We start from the raw sequence: 22,306 nt of genomic DNA on the forward strand, positions 1-22,306 counted from the left end.
ACAGCAAGTAAAGGTGCTTTGACCACAATCTTTCCAAAAAAGATCATGTACATGTACAATAGCATTCTGTACCAAAACTATTGCAGCTTCATACCTTGGTCTTCAGTGCACAAAATGGAAATAAATCCCATTTATTTCAACAGGAATTATTTCCTCATTTTTGTTACAATCCACTGGCTCTAACTGTATGTTGCCCTTTCTAGACTATTGTTTTATAAAACAAACAATGCAGAGCTACTGATCTGACAGCCAGTGTGCTGCAGGGGTTAGAGTGCTAGAGTAGGATCTGGGACACCCAGGTTCAAATCCCCACTCTGCCATGGAAACTCTCTGGGTGATCTTGGACCAGTCACACTCTCTCAGCCTTGTTATTAGTCAAATGTGCCCTCACACTAATAGGGAAGCTTATGAATATGGAATAACATAATCCCCCTCTCCTCTCATGTTTTATACACAAACTGCCTGGCTAGGTAGGAAATGAATACCAGCTCCTGTCTGGGAGATGAGAAAATAATGGAATGTGAGCTATGAGGCAAGGCTAGCTTCTAACCCCACACCCTTGGAGATGTGCAGAACTGTATAACAAAGGGGTCTCCAGAAGCTCTTGAGTTAATCACATCACCCACCCTGCTGATCTTCCCTTCTCCCAGCCTGAGCCATTCAGGAACTGATAAGCCTCACCCATCCAGCCATCGTGAGTCATCAATCATCTTTTTACACTTTTAGTTATTCCCAGGAAGGTTTAATCTAGTTTTCCCAATTTTATTGTCTCTCCTCTGGAGACAGTCGTCAAGCTATTGTCTTTGGACGCAAGACATCAGTTTTTTGCCCCACGATACATTTTGCTCTATAATTAGGCTGTCCTGCCATGTGCTAGTTGTGCCCTAGGACCTCCTCCCACACACCCTCAGACTCAGGTATAAACTCTCTCTTTCTCCCTGCCATGAAGTGCCGGTCACTCAAGGTAGCTGCTCTACAAGACGTCCTCCTCCTCCCCCTCCTAATAAATAAATAAATAAATAAATAAATAAAACCTAATCCTAAATCTTCATCCCATTTTCCCCACTGTTTTCTAGTTAGCTTTGTGTGTATGTGCTTTGTGCATTTTGTGCAATTGATCATTATTTTACAAATTAAAAACCTATTGGTTGAGCATTTGTCTGCTTATTGAAAGATCCTTGGCCCTCCCCATGGGCAACTCCCACTAAAGCCAAGTGGTGACAGTGGGCACAGGAGGAAGTTTGATGTAGTGGTTAAGAGCAGTGGGACTCTAATCTGGCGAACCTAGTTTGATTCCTCACTCCTCCACTTGAAACCAGCTGGGTGACCTTGGGTCAGTCACAACGCTTCCAGAGCTCTCTCAGACCTACCCACCTCACAGGGTGATTGTTGTGTGGATAATAACATACTTTGTAAACCGCTCTGAGTAGGCATTAAGTTGTCCTGAAGGGCGGTATATAAATCGAATGTTGTTGTTATTGTTGTTATTATTATTCTCTACAGGGACAATCCTTGTATACATAAGTGTAAGATCTCACAGTTACCCAGCTCCTGCTGCCTCTCCTTGCATGCTAATTCCCCCAACTTGCAAGGAGACCCCCATTCAGGGTAACAGCCTAACCTACCTCACAGGGTTGTTGTAAGGATAAAATAGAAGAGAGAAGAATGATGTAAGTTGCTTTGGGTCCCCATTGAAGAGAAAGGCTGGGTATAAATGAAGTAAATAAATAAATAAATAAAAATTGCTGAATAAGATCAAGTCATACTCCTTAAAAATTACCATCTGTTTTAGGAATGTTGCACATTCCCATCACTTGCACCATTCTTTCTAGCAGCTAGCAGGGCCACTGCAACCTGAAATAACAGAGTTTCACTTACCGTAACTGCTGTTCATTGACGTCTTCTGTGCAGGCACACATGGGACTGCGCACGCGCAGGCCTGCCAACCGGAATTTTTCTCTCTAGCTAAATGTCCACTAGGGGGCGCCCAACCAGCCAGTGCGCATGTGCGGTCCTTCCCGCCAATATTACATCCAGTGAGCGCGCTCACCCTCCAGTTTCTCCTGTGCTGCTGACCCACAGAGAAAATTCACCTGGAGGAAGCATAGCGGGGTAGGAGGGTCTGTGTGCCTGCACAGAAGACGTCAATGAACAGCAGTTACGGTAAGCGAAACTCTGTTTTCATTGTCCGTCTTCTGTGCAGTCCCACATGGGAGACTCACAAGCCGCTTACCTTGGAGGAGGGTATGTTTCTTACAAAAAAAGCGACTGCAGGACAGCTTGACCAACCGCCGCCTCTTTACGCTCCAAAGTATCCAAGGCATAGTGTTTGCCAAAGGTCTCAGACGAGAACCACGTAGCCGCTCTGCAGATTTCTCGTATAGGTATCTCTCTCAGGAAGGCCGCCGAAGAAGCGTGGGCTCTGGTGGAATGAGTTCGAACTTCTAGAGGACACTCAACATTCGACAGTGAGTAACAAGTCTTTACAGCCATGGTAACCCACCTAGAAATAGACTGAGGAGTAGCAGCCTTCCCTTTGCGGGAGCCCGCATAACAAACAAAAAGACTATTAACCTTTCTGAACGACTTGGTTCTCTGAAGATAGAAAAGTATCGCCCTGCACACATCTAAGGAGTGCAAAGCCCGCTCCGAGCTGTCTGTAGGCGAAGGAAAAAACAGGTAGAATAATGTCCTGTGACGTGTGAAATTCCGTGGCAACCTTAGGCCGGAATCTCAAATCTGGTCGAAGGACCACTTTGTTGGGGTGCACCTTGAGAAAAGGAGGATCCTGTCTAAGGGCCGCCAGCTCACTAACTCTACGGGCCGAAGTAATGGCCACCAAAAACGCCACCTTGAATGACAAAAACTTCAGGGCACAGGATGCCAACGGCTCAAACGGAGCCCTCAACAGAGCAGTCAGCACCAACTTAAGTGACCACTGGGGTACAATCTCCCTAACCGGGGGAAACGTATTGTGTAAACCCTTAATGAAGGACTTGGACAAACTATGGGAAAAAACGTTCTCCCATCAACCTGATCATTACAATCAGGAAACTGATTGTAATGTACAAATTAATGACATCTAATCCAATAAAAAAATTTTATTAAAAAAAAAAAAAAACCTTCGCGTGAAACGCGGAAATGGCAGCCAGGTAAACCTTCACTGAAGAATTAGAAAGTCCCTGATCCTTAAGTGTCAAAAGGAAATCAAAAATAGCCCCCAAATGGCAATTCCACACATCCAACCCCTTGTCAGCAGCCCAAGACTCAAAACGTTTCCATTTAGCTGTGTAGGATTTACGAGTACTATCTCGTCTGGCATTGACTAGGATCTCTGCCACTCTGTCAGACAGCCCTGGGAGCCCCGAATAAGCCAAGCCGTCAGCTTCAGTTTGGGTGAATCATGATACAGAACCCCTTTGTAGGAAAGGAGATTGGGAACCAGATTGAACTGATAAGATAAACCCTGAGAAAGCTGCATCACCAGATGAAACCAAGGCTGACGTGGCCAAAAGGGAGTGACTAGGATTACGTGGGACCCTTCCCGGAGAATTTTGCTGACCGTCCGGACAATCAATGGGAAGGGAGGGAACGCATACAAGAGAACCCCTGTCCAGGAGATCTGGAAAGCGGCCCCCAAAGAGTTTAGACCCAGACCTCCCCGGGAGCAGAACCGAGGGGCTTTCCTGTTGCTTTCTATAGCAAACAGGTCCACTTTGGGGAAACCCCAAGTCTCGAACAGGCCGACCAACTCTGATTCCGTGATAGTCCACTCGTGATTGTCGTAGGTCAGACGGCTCAACTTGTCCGCTATCACATTCGAGGTCCCTGGAATGTGAACTGCTTGCAACGAAACTCCCTTGTCTAACGCCCATTCCCAGATCCGCATCGCTTCTTCGCAAAGGGCTTGAGATGTGGTGCCCCCTTGTTTGTTCAGATAGAACATGGCCGTGCAATTGTCTGTGAGGATCTGCACTGTCTTGTACTATATCGTGTCGTCTCGTACTATATCTGTGAATGCGATAAGGGCAAAACGGATAGCCAGTAACTCTAACATGTTAATATGGAGACACCTATCTTGGTCAAACCAAGTCCCGTGGGCCCTAAGAGGACCGCACTGAGCACCCCAACCAGTGGTGCTGGCATCCGTGGAAATGGTGACCTGACACTGAATTGTTCCAAATGTAATCCCTTTAAGAAGATTACCCTCAGAGAGCCACCACTTCAAAAAGTGAAGAACTCCACGGGGAATGGAATACTTCCTGGTCTGAGAGGCTGAAAGAAAATCATGGACTGACAAAAACCACAATTGAAGTGGTCGCATGTTCAATCTGGCCATAGGGGTCACAGCCGTGGCTGATGCCATTAGGCCCAACAGCGTCTGGATGGCCGACGCTGGTTGGAACCGACACCTGGAGAAAAGAGCTACCATGCGCTTAATACGTAAAGCACGTTCCTGGGGCAGGAATCCCTTGTTCAATATCCCATCTAAGATCATGCCTATGAATTTTGCCCTCTGAGAGGGAACCAAAACCGATTTTTGAAAGTTAATTAGGAGTCCCAGACGAGCACAAGTGTGCACTACCAGGTCCACGTGCTCACAAAGCAGGTCCAAGGACGTGGCTGCTAAAAGCCAGTCATTCAAATAAGGAAAAATGGAGCATCCCTGGCATCTAAGGAAAGCTACCACTGGAGCCAAGCACTTAGTAAAGACTCTAGGCGCAGACGACAGCCCAAATGGCAGGACCTGGTATTGAAACACTTTGCCATTACAAAGAAACCTCAGGAACTTCCTGTGCTCTGGGCGTATGGAAATATGGAAATACGCGTCCTTGAGGTCTAGGACGGCGAACCACATGTTTTCAGGCATCAGCTGTAGGACCATATGTAAGGTTAGCATTCTAAACTTTCTGGGTCTCACCGACTTATTCAAATTTCTAAGGTCTAAGATGGGACGCACTCCCCCATCTTTCTTGTCGACTACGAACATCCTTGAGTAGAACCCAAGAAGGGGTTCCCCCTGTGGGACCTCAACAATAGCCCCCTTCTGTTGCAAGGCCAGTACAGCAGTCTGGAGCCTCTGTGAGGAGGAATCAAACGAGAAATCAGGGAGAGACAACTCTGGATAAACTTCAAATTCAATTTTATAACCAAACTTTATAACATCAAGAACCCAACTGTCAGCTTGGATCTCCACCCAGAACGAACTAAACGCAGCTAAACGGTCTCCAAAGACCACGTTTTGGTCAACGGCTAGTCAGAACTGTTTAGGCTGGGAAGCCGGATCTTTATCAGCCGGATTCCGACGATTCTGTCGGGGACGGTAGTTGGATCTGCGTCGCTGATACGAGCCTGACTGCTGATGAGGCTGCCTGAAAGAGCCATAGGGAGGATACGGTTGGTACCTCTGGTTTCAGTTCTGATAGTAATAAGAGGAATGGTATGGAGGACGGTTGAACTGAGATGGTCTTGCGTGGATGATGCCATATGACCGAGCCGTCAGACGGTCCTTCCGCTTCTGAGACAGATATTCATCTGTCTTGTTGGAGAAGAGGGACTTCCCCTCAAAGGGCATATCCTCGACTCTGCTCCGGGTTTGAGGAGGTAAAGCCGTTGTACGCAGCCAGGCATGTCTCCTGAGAACAATGGCTGAGGCCAGAGCCCTGGCTGAGGTCTCCAGGTTGTTCCGACCGGCACTTATCTGCTGTTTAGACAGGCGAAGTGCTTCATCCATAATAACTTTAGCGAGGACCTTCTGGTCGTCAGGGAGCTTATCAAGGAACACCGCAATCCGGTTCCACAGGAATATTTGATAGGCCCCCATTATGGAAAAATAATTTGCGATCTTCACTGCCAGAGCCACAGAAGAGTAGATCTTTTTTCCCAGAGAGTCCAACTTTCTACTCTCCTTATCAGCAGGCACAGCATGGGAGCTTTGTCTCTGAGTGGATTGCATCTCCTCAGCAACCAGCGACGATGGAGGAGGATGCGTGAAGAGGTAGGCGCAGACATCATCCCGAGTCTTGTACAGGGCTTCCAGTTGACGAGAAGTAGGGTGAATGGAAGCAGGCTTCTCGCATACTGATGTAATGACCTCCTCCAGACCCTCTATAATGGGGAAAGCAATTGAAGCCGGATTGCCCGAGTATATATGGCGCAAGATCTTATCCTTGGGCTTCGGGTTGACTGCTGACACTTCCAGCTCCAAGGAGCGAGCCATTCTCATCATCTGCTCCGCATAGAGGCGGAAGTCCTCCGTTGGAGAAATCCTGCCGGAACCGATAATGATCTCATCCGGAGACGGATCCGATGGGGGGCTCGGGCTCTGATCCCGGTCCGCCTCCGAACGATAGTAGCTACGTTCCCGCCTGGGAGAGCCGTAGTGGGAGTAATCACTACCCTGCAGATCCCACTCCTCTCGAGCCAAGGAGATCGAATAGGCCCAACGTGGTTGCAGGAGGTCGGAACCGAGGGCCTCTGCATGGCGGTGGTAAGAATACGGAGAGCCCTGATCAGAAAAATGGTGGTGTCTAGCTCGGGAAGGAGAGCTTATCCACGGACCTTCACGGGGATCCCACTCATCAGCCGACGAGAGACAAGGAGGCGATCGGATCCAAGGGGAGGGGGTTTTGGGCCTATCCCACTCGGTCTCCGTCTGTACTGATGCGGTATGCTTCTGCTTGTTCTTCTTCTTAGATTTCTTGGAAGGAGGTTCAGACTGATCCTCATCCCTGGAGCGTTTCCTCTGCTTTGGTTCGGATGATGTCGGATCGGAGTGCCTCGGAACCAACGAACGTGAAAGTTTCACCGGATCCGAACTCTTGGACCCCGATTGAGCAGAGTCGCTGGGTGGTCGCTCGGGTCTCGCTGGTTCCGAGCACCTCGGCTCCGAAGCCTTTGGTTCCACCCTTTTCGACTCCGGTTTCGTCGAAGTCGGATCCGAAGTGCTTCTCGGACTCGGAGTTGAGGGAGACTTGGGGGTCTGACGGGCCTGTGGCGCGCCTGCAGCGCCACTTGAATCCAAGGGAATTGTCTCTCTAGCGCGTCCCGGAGAAGCTGATCTGGCAGTAGACGAAGCGCTCTGGGACGATTTCCCTCTCACCGAGGGGGGCTTAGGAGGGATCTCCGCGCCATTAGTCGCCCGCATGGCCCTCTTCCACAACATCGCCTCTAGCCTGGCTTTCCTTTCGGCCCTGGCTTTAGGCGTGAACTTTTGGCAGTGCTCACACTTAGACACAATATGTGTCTCCCCCAGGCATTCAAGACAAACTGAATGGCCATCAGTTCTACTCATCTTGGTGGAGCACGTCGCACACCTCTTGAATAAAGCTTTCTCAGACATAGCGTCTGAGAAAAACAAACTCTCACCGACGATGAATTTCTAACACTTTCGCGTTCTTCTTCGCAACGGATGAGCTAGGTCTTCACCGGTCAGCGGCAAAGAAGGAGGAGAAACTGGAGGGTGAGGGCGCCCACCGGATGTAATATTGGCGGGAAGGACCGCGCATGCGCACTGGCCGGTTGGGCGCCCCCTAGTGGACATTTAGCTAGAGAGAAAAAAGTCCGGTCGGCAGGCCTGCGCGTGCGCAGTCCCATGTGTGCCTGCACAGAAGACGGACAATGAAGTATCTGTGTTGCCAGCATTATTGGATAGTGCTTGTAATCACGTAAATCTCCCTCCAAAAGTCCACCCACTGGCTAGTTCCAAACAAATTGTTTAAATAGAGAATATCTCATTTTGTTCATTAAAAAAAACCCCTGGGTAATCCAGATGAAGCCACAGTGACTTGTATTTCAGCATTTTCTTATTTGTTGTGAGTTTTTCCCTTTAAAAGCATTTGTACCACCAGGCTGTCCTATGTGGATAGTCAAAATATTACTGTGGCTTCCCAAAACTACCACCCCCTTTACAAGCCTTCTCTTTTCCAGTCAACTATTTAGTTCCTGTTCTTTGCCAGCTGGCTGTTTCTCTCCTGTCTCTCAACTGTTGCTGAGTAGGAAGGTCTTAAGGAACTATGTACCTTTACTGACTTTCCCCACATTTTTACAGCATGGATCCTAATGCTTGTTTCCATTTGTGCCCCTCTTTATTCTCGGCTTGCTTCCAGCCTGTAGGGGCGTGGGAAAAGTGGTGGGCATAGTCAATTAGGTCTGACACTGGTAGCACCATTAGGGTTAGGCTTGCTGCTGGTTAGCCTCAGCATGAGATGAGGCAAAGGGTATAGCCTACATCCATCACTGCCTCCTGAAGCCATGACACCAACAGGCAAGTTAAGATCCTGTGATGCTGCAAGGCCTCAGTTTACTCGCACAAAGAAAGGCAATAGAAGACTACTTACATGCCTTGACAGAAAGTAATAGGCTAAAAACAAATAAAGGAAAGAAAAAATGCAGGGAGAGAAGGACTGCTTCTGAAGAATGTTTACTTCTGAGTAGACACATAGTAAACCTTTGCATTTGGGGCTCACACAGCCAAATTTTTAAGGAAAATATAGCACTATATGATGTGGGGAGCCCATGTTTCAGTTCCACTCGTCCCTTAATGCAGACAAGGGGACCTTCAACAGCCCCCAAAAGATCAGTGTGGAATTAACCCCCTTGTTGTGAGTTAAAATGCTGTGAAACCTTGGTAAGGAAAGGAATTTCACAGAAGATGAAAAAGATGCAAAATAAATGGCAAGTCTTGAGATTTTTTGGTAAGACTGTGAGCCAAGCTACAAGTGACAAATCACACTTGCCTGGCAAGTAAACAGACTCGCGTGTATTCCTCCCTGTTCATTTGCCATTCACTTGTGCTCCACTTGATCAAGTGGAGCGTAAGTGAATGGCAAGTGAACAGGGAGGAATACACGTGAGTCTGTTCACTTGCCAGGCAAGTGTAATTCATCACTTGTAGCTTGGCTCTGTGTCACAGCAGAAAGCAGCCTAAAGGCTTTTCTGGCCTTTGCCACTAGGTTAGTTGATTTCAGTTCTACCCTATCCCCACCGCTCCAATTCCCAATGTGCAGGCTGAGCACCCTTCCTCTTTTGCAGTGGAACACATATTCTACAACCTTCTAAAGGAGGCAGAGGGATGAACAAGAAGCAGAGTTCTCCTTGCCCCAGAGCAGGGCTGCCTTCCTCACTAGGGGTGTGCTATTCAGATTTCTGATTCGGGTTAAAAACCCAAATCGGACTCTCTCCATTATGGCACCCCTGGGCTGTGCATAATTGCCATGAGAAAGAAAGTTTAAAAGTTCCCATCATAGGGAACAATGGGAGACGGCTGGCCAGCCTGCTCGTGGGGTAGTGGCCAGTGTGAGAATGTTGGGGAGGGTGTGTTTGGGTCTGTGTGGGGCTGTGGGGGGTGGATTTAAAAGGCGGACGGTGCTTGTGGCCACAGATGCCACACTCCGTGGGTTCCCGCTGTGGGAGTCTGGATTTTCCCATAACAGGAATCAATAGAGAGAGAGTGGCTGGCCACAGAGGAGGTTAGGTTTCGGGGAGGGGATGTGCGGTCTTTGGCAATTTGGGTGCAGGTGGACTGTGGCTGTGACTGTGGCCATTGGCAGCCCCAATCCCTTGTGTTTCTGCTTTGTGGAAGTCTTCCCCACAGTAGAAAGACATTAAGTGGTGTGGCAGAACCACCTTTGAGGGGGCATAAAATGGCCCCCCAAAGTGGGATCTGCTTGAGCCTTTGTGGAAGGTGGGAGGACAGGTGGGAGCAGGTCCCTTGAAGGTTGCAGGCATTTTGCATACAAAATGCCACCCCAAGCCAGACAAGCCTTTTTCCCCCATAGGAAATAATGGAGATGGGGGGGCTAAGAGACCTTCTTTGGGAGGCCATAAAATGGCCCCCCAAAGTGGGATCTGCTTGAGCCTTGGTGGAGGGTGGGAGGACAGGTGGGAGCAGGTCCCCTGAAGGTTGGGGGCATTTTGCATGCAAAATGCCACCCCTAGCCAGACAAATCTCTTTCCACCCCCATAGGGAACAGTGGAGTGGAGGAGGATAGGGGCACCTTCTTTGGGAGGCCATAAAATGGCCCCCCAAAGTGCCATCTACCTGAATCTTGGGGGACGGTGGGAGGACAGGTGGGAGTGGGTCCCCTGAAAGTTGGATGCATTTTGCTTGCAAAATGCCACCCCAAGCCACCTAGAAAGATGACTTTTTTTCCCCATAGAGAATGGAGAGTGTAGGAGGATGGGGGCACCTTCTTTGGGGGGCATAACATGGCCCCCCAAAGTCCAATCTTTCTGAAACTTGGGGGGTAGTTAGAGGAGAGTTAGGAGAAGGTCCCCACCAAGTTTGGTTTGATTCAGAAAGAAAATGCCCCCCCAGGCTCCCGGAAAGCTGGGAGCAAGTTCCCCATTGAAAATAACGGCCAAATCTTTCCGAATCAAACCCGAATCGTTCAGATTCAGGTATCCTGAATCGGTTTCCTGATTCGGGTAAACATGAATCAGAAATACCGAATCGGGCTGGCCCTGCACACCCCTATTCCTCAGTGAAGAGAGCTTTACGCAGCATTTATCGTCAAGTTAACACATGAACGTTATTGTGATTTTGCGAAGAAATTATCAATGTTCTTGGACCCTGGCCAATGCCTTAAAAAATCTAACACAAATAAATCCAACCATCAAAACTACTTAGTTTGCACAGAACATTATCTTTTGGTATTGTCAATTGATGGCTAAGATATAACAGAAGTGTGCCAAAAGCAAACTGAAGTTGCCCTGACATGTTCATTTATGGCCAAAGGAATAATTTGGTTCATGAATATTACCATTTAACAACTTATAAAAACCTTTGGTCTATGTATCTTTCAATTACTGAACAACAGCCTTCAGTTCCTTGAACACAAGTCTATTAGTGCTAAAGAAGGGATAGTTGGCAACAGTAGTTTATTATTGCAAGCCTCGTTACTTCTTGCTGAATCAAGTACTTAAGACTTTTGGTCAAATATGAATAACAGTAGTGCATTACACCATATTACAAGGGTGCCTGGCATTGCCATTAAATTTGTTACTGTGTTGTACTTCCTTCTTTAATTTGTATATAATTTGCTATTAAAGTTTGCTTCAAGCTAAAATGTGATAAACAGACTCTATACTTTGAAGCATGTTTACAAAACGTGATCTTCAGGATCACTGCAGAGAAAATTAATAGGAAAATATATACTATAATTAAGATAGTACAAGGACTAATAAGGGGAAACTCAGTACAATACAGGAATATAGATGCTGACTGATTTATGACACTCAGTCATTGTTGACACTTTATTATATTTAGGCTTGGCTAATATTTTATACTTTATAATTTAAAGCGAGCTTCTGGTGCCAGCTCAGGATGGTAATCCCTGGCACACTCCAGTCATATCTTGGAGCCAGGATACCAGATGCCCAGAGGTCATACACTAACAACCTCTATAGCTGGTGCAACTGATCTGAGCTGCTGCAGTAGCTCCTGGTCAAGTGCAGCAATCCCATAGCAGCTTATTCCCTCTCTGACACAATATGTTAAGAAAAACTGAAGTGACATGCCAGCTAAATCAAGCTAAATCTCTGCCAATTCAGTAGCTGTGCAGCCACTAACTATATAATACCCCATCTCTGAGCTATACCTAAGGTTTGGCGGGACTTGACTACCTACATTTGCACTGGACAAGGACTGCATCTGTGCAGTATGGTTGTATATCACATGCTACTGTCGTAACCGCAATGTAAACAGTTACATTTGTAGATTTAGTCATACCACTCATAATAATTTCATTTCTGATGGGGCCTGCTTTCCTGATGTATGAGATAATCCATTTCAAAATCAGGAAGAACCCTTCTTGATGGTTAATGGCTGCTCAATGAAGCTATTAAATATCATTTTCCTTTGAACTAAAAAAAATCACATAGAAGATCGCTGTTACTGATGAAAGATGCTAATGGACAGGTTCCACTTGAAAGCAATTTATTCAAGATAACATGCAGAGAATGGTGTGCATGCTGAAATTATATGGCTGCTGGCCGGGGAGAAAATCAGCTTATTATACATTATGAAATTAACATTCTTTTTCCTAAAGATCTTATTATTGAATAGCATTAAATTACTGTTCTAAAAGTTCTGTGAAAATAATTACAATGTTTTTTCCCCCTTTTTTAACAACTGCTGTAGCCATTCATTTCTTGCTATGAAGGAATGAATGGCCAGTGCAGTTATATATGTGTACCTCGCCCTGCCAAATGCCTACGAAGGCACAAAAAGGTATCTGTGTTCACTACAACATCAAGATTCAGCAAAAGTAGAGAAGGCATCTGCCATGAACAATCCTGACTGCCATGTCACACCAGACTTTACCCTATCATCTAGCAGCCCTGGCCCTCATACATCAGTTCTTGCTTGAAGCAGGCAGAGATTTTGTGCTGGAATAAGGCTACCAAGGAAGACTGGAGGCAAAGGAGGAGAAAGAGCTAGTAGCTGGACCAAAGTGGCAACTGCGTGTCAGCCCTTCCCAGCCCTCAAGGACCTGGTTGGCAAATCCAAGACACCATGGTAGAGATCCCTGCAACTGGGGACATTCCTTTCTTTCCTATCCTGGAAAGAAGGCCAGAGTACATCATGCAGGTGCACTGTGAATTATGACCATTCTTTTTAGGACAAGAATTTTGTTCCTGTATTGGCTCCTCAGAGAATTAGAATATTCTAGTTTTACTAGGAAGTGCAACAATGAATATAGTTGAGGTCTATTCTTGCCAATGAATGTTTGACCCATCTTAGAGAGGGAGATCTAAAAATCTTTAATTCAGCCAATGTCAGTATCAAAGTTGTCATTCAGTGCAGTAAAACAAAATTCATCTTTTTTTGTGAAACACAAAATTTTGAAAATGTATTTTCTTTGGCCTCTAAAATAAAAACCTTTGGGATACATTAAATTGTTCCTTCAACACTATACATGAGACAAGGCAGAAATTCTATATGAGATTAGAAAGCTATGAACTTTTATAGGTCCTGCTAAAAGTCCCTTGGAGGTCTACAGGTACTTCATGGAGGATGAAAGATATCTCAAACAATAAAATATTTTCTCAGAAGGAGAAAAGGGCATTAAGAAACAAAACATCTGTATCCCACGGCCCAGAACTATACATCAGTCCTAAATGCACAGGATAATAAAGCACTGATTTGAAAATTCTGTATGACAAATTCCACCCAGGCTATAGATATAATATCCATCATTAAGGCTGATACTCAGACCTCTTCTGACATACATGAACCATATCTGCAAGTAATCCGGAAAGCTTTGGATACTTTTTCCTTGCACTTTTAGGGTGCTGAACGTCAGGAAGGACCATCCCAGAAAAAAATGGACTCCTTATAAAAATATCCTGAAGATGAGGTGTCAAGTTGCCTGGAAGAAAAAGGGGTTTCAAAATGTAATAGCTATCATTATGCCAAAAGTGCTGGCAAATTATACATTAGGAAAAAATTCAGGGCTGCTTCTGGCATCTTGATTTTTTAAAAAAAGTATCATAGATCTTAAAAGGCAGATGCTAAGATCCAAGTCACCTATAGTGCAACCCTAAGAATGCTTTCTTGGAAGTAAGCCCCACCGAATAGACTCAAGTAGGATTCTGAGTAGATTTTCCCTGGGTCTATTCAGTGGAGCTTACTCCCAGAAAAGCATTCTTAGGAGTGCGCTGTACATGTTCCTTTAATCACAATGCTATCATTACAGGTAGATAACTGGATGGATGGCAGAAACTGGGCAATTAAGCTGGTGGGCAAGGGCAGGGATGGAACAGAAAACTGAGTAAGTGGACAAGGGATGGAAGTTGGAGCCCAAGAAAGGAAGCAGGGGCTAGCAAGGAGTGGATGGGATTTACCCTGTACAGTGAGACCTTGTGGGTCTCCCACTTGTAACTGGTGTAATAATCAAGAGGCCAAGTATGTAATGTATGTTACTGGAGGATGCAAATGGGACTACCTACGTACATAAAATGCTCTATTGTAGTTGTTGAAGATGCATTATTTATAACAGTTGCTTTAGCAATTATTTATACTAGGAAAATGCAAAATTATTATCTAATCTTTACTGATTATGTATGTGCTTTAGAATGTTAATGTCAAATACTTCCATTTCCTGCCTATTCTACAAATATGAAATATTTTCTATACAGAGAGTACTTCCATGAAGAAAAAAGATAGCCAGTGCAACGATCACACATACACCTATTTTACTAGGTGTACGTGTTCTGGGAAACCTTCGCCTCTTGGTTTTAGAGCCTTGGAAGTAACTTCCAACAAAATCAATAGTTGCAAATACGTGGTCTTTAAAAATACAGTCTGAATATTCCACTCTAATTTATAAGGGGTGTGTGTGAGAAGCATCTGTGCTCCATTTCTGTTGTAAAATTTCCTCAGAATGCTAGTTTTGCAGGGTGTGCTGTGGAAAAGCATTTTGGTAACATAACATGGAAAATCCTGCCTGTAATTTTGATGACAGATGGGATTTTTCCAGGTGATAAATGTATTATCCCCAATTAAATCTATCATGTTCTACATCCCTATTCCGGAAACAAAAGATAGATACTGGCTTTAGGATCATATTTAGAGAAAGAACAAGTCTAAGTTCTTATTAGAATGTTTTCTGCACCTATCATCGACAACGGTACTTACCTACTTTGGTCACAATATTATGAAGTAGGTCTAAGTCAGAGTTGCTAGGTAGATAGGGACTGCCAGTGGCCATCTCAATGATCATACAACCTAAAGCCCAGATGTCTACAGGTCTAAGATCAGGAAATGAACAAACAGTTCAAGTGTACAGAGACAGATGCTACAATAAAACCTACTGATTGACTGTTAAGATTTTTTAAAGAAGAAAATAAATCTAAATAAAGAATTTAATTAGTTATGGAAGTATACACATTTCAAAATATCAAAAGATCTGTTGGAATGTACCCTTACCCAACTGCACAAAAAAACAAGCAGTTTTCTCCAAAACAACTGACATCAACTAGTTGGCTGCAAAGTAAATGGCTTCAGTATTGCAGCCTAAGGATCGAATCCACTGGAGCATTTCCATGGATGGAAAGATTTCTGCCTTCACAATGTAACTTCCTTGGTGGCAGTTTAGGCTGTGGAGTGGAGGCAAGAAAGTTGTGCTCTGTGGTAAAAAACTTATGACCAAGGGCACCTTGGTCATAAATACACTGGGCTGACATATATCACAGAGTTTAGGTGAGAACATTTATTTATATTTAAACCATATCCTATTAGTGAACTTAGCAAGGTGGTTGATAACTATCAAGAGCTTTTATCCTCCTTGAAGAGCCCCTTTTGTGCAAGTATGCTCTTCTGAAATCAGTTAATCTCACAAACATAAAATGTTTAAATATTGGCGTATGATTCCTATTTAATGAAAGTTCTTCACTTTCGAAGTATAGCAAAACACTGGCTGTCCGTAACATTGAACAAATTTATTTAAAGATAGGAAATTGGCTTCCCCCACTGAAATGTACAGAATTTGCCACTGTCCTCAGATATGACAGCACTATATACAATGTTCTATGAATTATTGAGATGAATAAAATAACCAATTTCATCCACTATCAATACAAGAACCACAGTTTAAATGTGTGTGTGAGCGCCACCTAATGTTCATCGACTGTTCCTTACCACATCCGGGCTTCTACATATATTTGTTAAAATATTTTAATGTGAACATGTTAAAACAATTCACTTAATATATGCTGTTGTGAGCCTTCATAGGAAAACAGTTTAAGTTTTTTTTAAAAAATGCATACTTCCCATATGTTGTGTCTTTCAGTACCAGCTCTGGAGCTCTGTACCACCGTGTGGCCACATAATCAGTATAAACATCACCAGGGGCTGCTAAACTTCGAGCAAATCCAAAATCACAAAGTTTAGTAATTCCACTCTGTGAAACTAAAATGTTCTCTGGCTTGATATCACGATGTATGACCTAGCAAAGAAAGAATAAATTTAATTTTATTTAAGGAGACAAAGTGGGATTATTAAAAAGGAGGGATTACTACCCATATTGTTAAATAAGACCAGCAAAAAAGTTATGGCCTTCAAACAAATAAATATGAACATCTTGAAGGAATTGGAGGACAAACTCCATACCGAAACTGCAAAAAGACATGGAATTCAGTTTGGGAAGAAGTCATCCTCCAAGTGGAATAACAATGAACCCTATACTGCAAAACTGGATACAGATATAGCCACATCCACCCACCAAAAAGCTTACAAACTATTATTATGGCTTAGTCTAACCTACCTCACAGGGTTATTGTGAGGATAAACAGAGGAAAGGAGAATAATGCAAGTCATTTTAGTTTTTTATTTTATTTATTTATTTATTATTTCGATTTATAAACTGCCCATCCTCAGGGGCTCTGGGCGGTGAACAACAGTTAAAATGAATAAAAACAAGAAAACAATAATTCTAAAATCAACATACAATAAGCGATAAACAATAAATTAACAAAATACATTAAGGTGCAATGGTGGGGAGAACCCCCCACCCAAATGTGGGAGGCCGACATGGCACCGTCCCCTTCAACCACCGAATGCCTGGTGGAACAGCTCTGTCTTACACGCCCGGTGGAACGATAATTATGTCCCGCTGGGCCCAGGTCTCGAGCCAGGACTGAAAAGGCCCTGGCCCTAGTTGAAGCAAGGCGGGCTTCCTTAGGGCCGAGGACCACCAGTAAACATTTATCCGCTGATTGAAGCGGTCTCCAGGGAACATACAGGGAGAGGCGGTCCCGAAGATATGCCGGTCCCAACCCGCTCAGGGCTTTAAAGGTAAGAACCAACACCTTGAACCTGATTCAGAATTCAACTGGAAGCCAGTGCAGCTGGCGCAGGACAGGTGTGATATGTGACTGGTAGGATATACCGGTCAGGACCCACGCCGCCGCATTCTGGACCAGTTGTAGTTTCCGGATCAGGCCCAGGGGTAGCCCAGCGTACAGTGAGTTACAGTAATCTAGCCTGGAGGTGACCGTTACATGGGTCACTGTAGCCACATCCTGGGGTGTCAGGTAAGGGGTAAGTTGCCTGATCTGACGGAGATGGAAAAATGCAGACTTGGCAACCGCCGTGACCTGGGCCTCCATCGACAGGGAGGAATCCAGGAGCACGCCCAGACTCTTCACCACTGGCAACGTTGCCAGTGGTGTCCCATCCAGGGCAGGGAGCTGGATCCCAACATCTGGCAGCCCCTGTCCCAGCTGCAGGACCTCCGACTTCACCAGGTTCTGTTTCAGCCTGCTCTGTTTCAACCATGCCGTCAACGCCTCCAGGTTCTCATTGCGGAGAAAGATAGGGTATAAATAAAGTAAATAAATAAATTTCAACAAAATTATTTGCAGCCCCAGCACTGGTATGCTTCCACATAGAATTTTTCACCCTCAAACAGCCTCTCTTGGGTTATGTTTCATGTTCACACCAGAAAGCCAAGCTGGGGGCCAACATCCCCTGGCCTACCTTCCAGCTGGTGCCATCTCAGTAATGGTGGAGGAGCAAAGAGTGAATCCTCCTGTCTCCTGGCCAGTTAGAGACCACAGTGGATAACATCTGGGACACAACAGCTCCTACAACCCAGCTCTTCCCATAAACAAGTGCTGAATAGTTGATGAGGGTGTTGAAATCTGTTGGAGGTCCTTAGGCCCACCTCAAAGAACTACAATTTCCAAGGTTCCCTGGCAACAGGGAATGGAACTACTTTAAGCCTGTGGTGTAGATATGCCTTCTGTTTGCAATGAAGGCTTTGCTGGTGCGATGTTTTTAATTCACTCCTATCTGTGTCTATTCAGTGCTACTAGGCTATTTTTAGGGCTGTTTGTTATCACCTTCTTAGGTCCTCATTTTTTAAAAAAAATCAAGAATTACATATGTTCATAATGACAAGAGGTTTTAAAGTCTTTTTCTTCTTGCATTTCTCACAAGACCTCATTTACTGAATCAGCACAGCTGTGCAATTACGCAAAGTACAAAATTAATACAATGATCCTCCCATTTTGAACCAGGAGTGGACTATGGTAGGAGAATAACAGCATGACAGGATCTGTTCATAAGCAAAATTTATAATGTCATTTTGTGGGATTTTCATTCATCTGCATTTAAATGGGAACAGTATGAAATGCTCTCTTTCTTCCTAACTGAGCCTTTTTCTTCTGAGCCTTTAACAGGTACATTACAGAATCTCTTAATATTGTGCAAATATTGATGGTATGGAAGCTCCAGCCAGGAAAAGATAAGTCAACAACTGGGCAAGTTGAGCAGGGGAAATTCTCCCTTTCAGAGTGATAAAACTTCATAAGAACAGAAATGTCACAAGTGCACATGTTCAGATGAGTGCTCCAGTTCTGCACTGTGAAACGGCAAATAGCTCGTTTCTAAAGACAGCAGAGAATATTGTATGATTATGGAACAGTGATTTCCTCAGCAGGGAATGAGCAATTTAAGAGTTGGAACACTGAAACCTTTTATAAATCAAATAAGGTATTCAAGTGAAAATAATACCCAGTTTCAACTTTTGAATTTCCTGATAGTTTCTGAATAGTACTTACATTATTGCTGTGAAGATAGTCAATAGCTCGAAAAATCTGGTAGAGATACCTTTTAAGTCTTCTGCTATCTAGTCCATGAGAGTAATGTTGGAGTTCATCTAAAATGGTATGATCAATAAATTCAAACACTATGTGAATTTTCTTTTTCTGTTTAAAGACTTCAATCAGGTTGACCAAGTTCTCATGACGGAATTGCTGTTGACAAAAGAAATAAAAATTTTGAGGTAAAGAGAGAGGCAAAAAGATACTAATTTTCTAGCATTTCCATATGGACAAATTCTTCCCTTTGTTCAACATGATTCCTAACATTTTGAACACAGCTATTTAATTATCTACTTTCATCAGTGAACCTAAGCCAACTCATTTGGCACCACCTTCTAAATAACCAATTCCCTTTGTTTTAGTACTTTCTAATGTTTTTTGGGGAAACCAGTGCATTCAAAAAAAACCAATGCATCTCAGTAGTCATAGGGTGATGTTAAGCCATGTATTGTTATATTGCACATAACTCCTTTAAATGCATCATAAATTCATGTGTAGAATCACAAAAATAATTATACTGTGTGTGTAACTATTAACAATAATAAAACAAATAGCAGATTCCTTAAATATACAGATAGACGCAAGAAACAAACCCAGCGCTGCATTCCCTACATCTAAACACCTAGACTTAAATGTAACTCTGAATATGAATTTCTGAAAATCTGATATAACTTCTGAAGAAACAAGTTTCTAGCCTTCATGGTTATGGAGAAAATCTTAGAAGTAAATCACATTGGAATATTATTGATTTCATTACAGCTTACATTGCATACTTGGATCAGGATATCCTATTTTCTAAAAAGTTACCCACTATAATTTTAAAAACTAATCTCAACTTTGAGTTATGGCTTAAATTATTTATATATTTGTTGTTTTCGGTAATGTTTTAAAAAATGGTAAACCATTTCAGTCTCTTGGAGAACACTGTATATAAATACAACAGCTAAACACCCCATAATGCTACACATTTTATTTCTAAGCAATATCAAGACACTAATTTACAAAATTACAAAAAAACCCAGGCAAACCTTTAGGAACTTTATCTCCCTCGTCGCAATTTTGTTGACAGATTTTTCTGGCTTGTCATAAAATATCTTAATGGCAACTATATGACCTGTTTCCCTGTGTTTACATTTCATTACCACTCCATAACTTCCTTCTCCCACTTTTCCAAGGACATCATACATCTCCATATTCAAGTCTGAAATCTCTTCATGAAAGAAAAAATGCATTTTTAAAGCACATATAACTCTTATTTACAATCAGTTAAATTTAAACAGAGGAACTATTTTTACAGATAGTTGAGTTTTTTTCAACCACACCATTTTATATTTAATAAGCAGCATTCAGTTATTGCGCTGGTAAAGACTATAACCCAAGTGACCAAGAGCCTCATCATGCAAGACCCACTGAAACGAACACTGTACATATGAAACCCCAGTTAATTTCTTTTTAGGACAATCCACCACATCTACTGTTCAATTTCCATGATAGTCAATGCACCAGGCTCTAACAAAAGACTTGATGGATTGTACTGGTCAATCAGTACTTTTGTATTAAGAAAGCAGCCAGTCATCGTTCATATTTTTATTTATTTATTTTTATTTAAAATATTTGTAAGACACATTTCCATCCAGTTAGAGCATCCAATACTCTGACTGTCCCAGTTCTATTTCTACCTCCGATTTTTTTGGGGAAAAAAAAATTAAATCTGTATGGTTGATCATGGCAGAACCGAGCTGCATACTGGCTAACTTTATATCCCTGTGCAAACAGTATCCCACTCCATTCATGGTTCAAGTGTCTTAGGAAACATATTATTTGCATGACAATTCTCTTCCAGAACATGTCTCTGGAGCTCATGAGAAAAGAGAGATGCAAAATGTGTCTGCCAGGAAGTAGGGAGGAAATGTCATCCACTGAGACATCCTTGGACCACAATGTGGTTGGCAGGCATTTGTGTCTATGGTTTATCCTCATCCATTTCTGCATAACACAATGCCAGCTCAGATCTCTCTTCTTTTCCTGGATTAGGTTTATAAACAGAGCCTCACCTATTTTCAGTAAGAAATCTAAAGGAACACTTCTACCCAAATTCAGGACGCTGGAGAAATTTTCAATCTCAATCATCAACATATAATTCTAGAGCTGTTACTGTTTTTAGTTTTTAACAGTTTTATATCTGTGCGCTTGCGCCTGCTTAAAGCTTGTTTGAATGGTTTTGACTTTTCACCACCTTGAGGATCCTAAATTGGGTGGAAAGACAGCATAAAATGTTTTAAATACATAAATCAATTTGAAAAATTCCTGCAGCAAAACAAATAGTCTTGGAGCACCTATTCTAGGATAAATTTCCGTGGACTAGAGCCCACTGCTGCAGACGCAAAAAGCGAATCTTCACTATGCAAACATGGGCGGGGGAGGGGGAGGGCAACAGGGTCAAGGGGCAAAATGCACAGTGGAAATGTACAATTCATGTCTAATCAAGAAAAGTGCAGAAAACTTTCACTTGTTACGCTAAACTAGTTAACATCTACAACGGGTTTGGAAATCCCAGAACTCGGCTCTGGAACCGTACATCACCCCGCTTAAATGCCTGCTTTGGGAGTCGCCGGCTGTAGCTGAAAAAACTTGAAGGCACAAAAACAAAGTCCTTATAATTGACTGCCGTCCGCCAGGCAATTCCGGCGCAGCGGACCTGCAACATAGCTAACGGCGATCTTTTCTGCCCAGCGCGTCCGGCGGTTGTCCTTCGGCACTCGCTTTAACCGTCTTTTCCACACACACACCCCCCCCCCGCCAAGTGCTCCCGCGCACCCCGCTTAGTCCCTCCTCGCGTCCCCTCCCACCTCACGTAACAGCCCAAGGAGCCGCCCTTGTTCCGGGACGCGCCGACCCAACCCTAGTCCGGGAGCACTTGGCGGCCTTCTGACCTGTTCGCGGGAGCTCCCCATGTTGACTCCTCCCAGGCCCGGCCAAGCAAACCGGCCTTGCTACCATAGCAACGAGCTGTTACCATCAACAGATGGGCCGCCTGCGTAAGAGGGCGCCACTCCTTTGATCTCATCGCGTTCTAAGGATCCCCTGCTTGGGGAGGCAGAGACGGTAGAAGCAGGAGGCTGGGGGCGTCGGACAGGGTGGCGACCGAGGAAGAAAAGCGCACCTAAACGCCGCAAGATTTCTCCAAAGCAGTCGTTTCACAAGGCTGCTAACCTTCCGCAGTTCTGACTTTTGAGAAATGTCAAGTGTCTGACGATGTTCCTTTATTCTCGTGTTGCATCATGCATTTTGTTACATTTTTTCCTCACTTCCCTGTATGACACAGTGTTGGTTTATGCACAACCTTATGTGACCATACGTAGAGGGAAAAAAGTAATGTTAAGTTATGATTTAAAACAGCCATCACCTCGATACTGCACAAACCTCTGGAAATTAAAACATACCTATTCGTATAGATGCAGGTCATTTATTTACAGGAAAACACGAAGTCTGTCCCCAGTGTAGTGTAGCTCAAGCCCTACCTATTAGTTGCTTCGAAATGCTCGAAGAGGACAAAAAAAGACCATTTACACGAAATAAGAATCTTTAGCAGGTCTACGAATTCTACTCTGGTCTTTTCACTGGGGCTTGCTCCCAGAAAAGTGTTCTTAGGACTGTCTTGCCAGTGACCTTTCCACAAATCTATTGAGTGAAACAA

The 22,306-nt window shown here is 43.9% G+C and overlaps 1 protein-coding gene across 1 annotated transcript in view; it reads right to left on the reverse strand.

Moving 5' to 3' along the window:
• LOC129329091 (serine/threonine-protein phosphatase 2A catalytic subunit alpha isoform) overlaps positions 1-19,817 on the reverse strand; it is a 101,861-nt gene extending 82,044 nt beyond the window's left edge. Inside the window, exons 1-5 of the mRNA XM_054978517.1 lie at positions 19,638-19,817; positions 18,568-18,762; positions 15,772-15,950; positions 14,642-14,754; positions 13,234-13,373 (exon numbers count right to left, since the gene is read on the reverse strand). Coding sequence (XP_054834492.1) covers positions 13,234-13,373; positions 14,642-14,754; positions 15,772-15,950; positions 18,568-18,762; positions 19,638-19,802 — 792 coding nt within the window. The 5' untranslated portion in view covers positions 19,803-19,817. The remainder of the gene's footprint in view (positions 1-13,233; positions 13,374-14,641; positions 14,755-15,771; positions 15,951-18,567; positions 18,763-19,637) is intronic.
• Between the last annotated feature and the right edge of the window lie 2,489 nt (positions 19,818-22,306).

Source organism: Eublepharis macularius, chromosome 4 (genome assembly GCF_028583425.1).
Source record: "Eublepharis macularius isolate TG4126 chromosome 4, MPM_Emac_v1.0, whole genome shotgun sequence".
Classification (NCBI taxonomy): domain Eukaryota; kingdom Metazoa; phylum Chordata; class Lepidosauria; order Squamata; family Eublepharidae; genus Eublepharis; species Eublepharis macularius.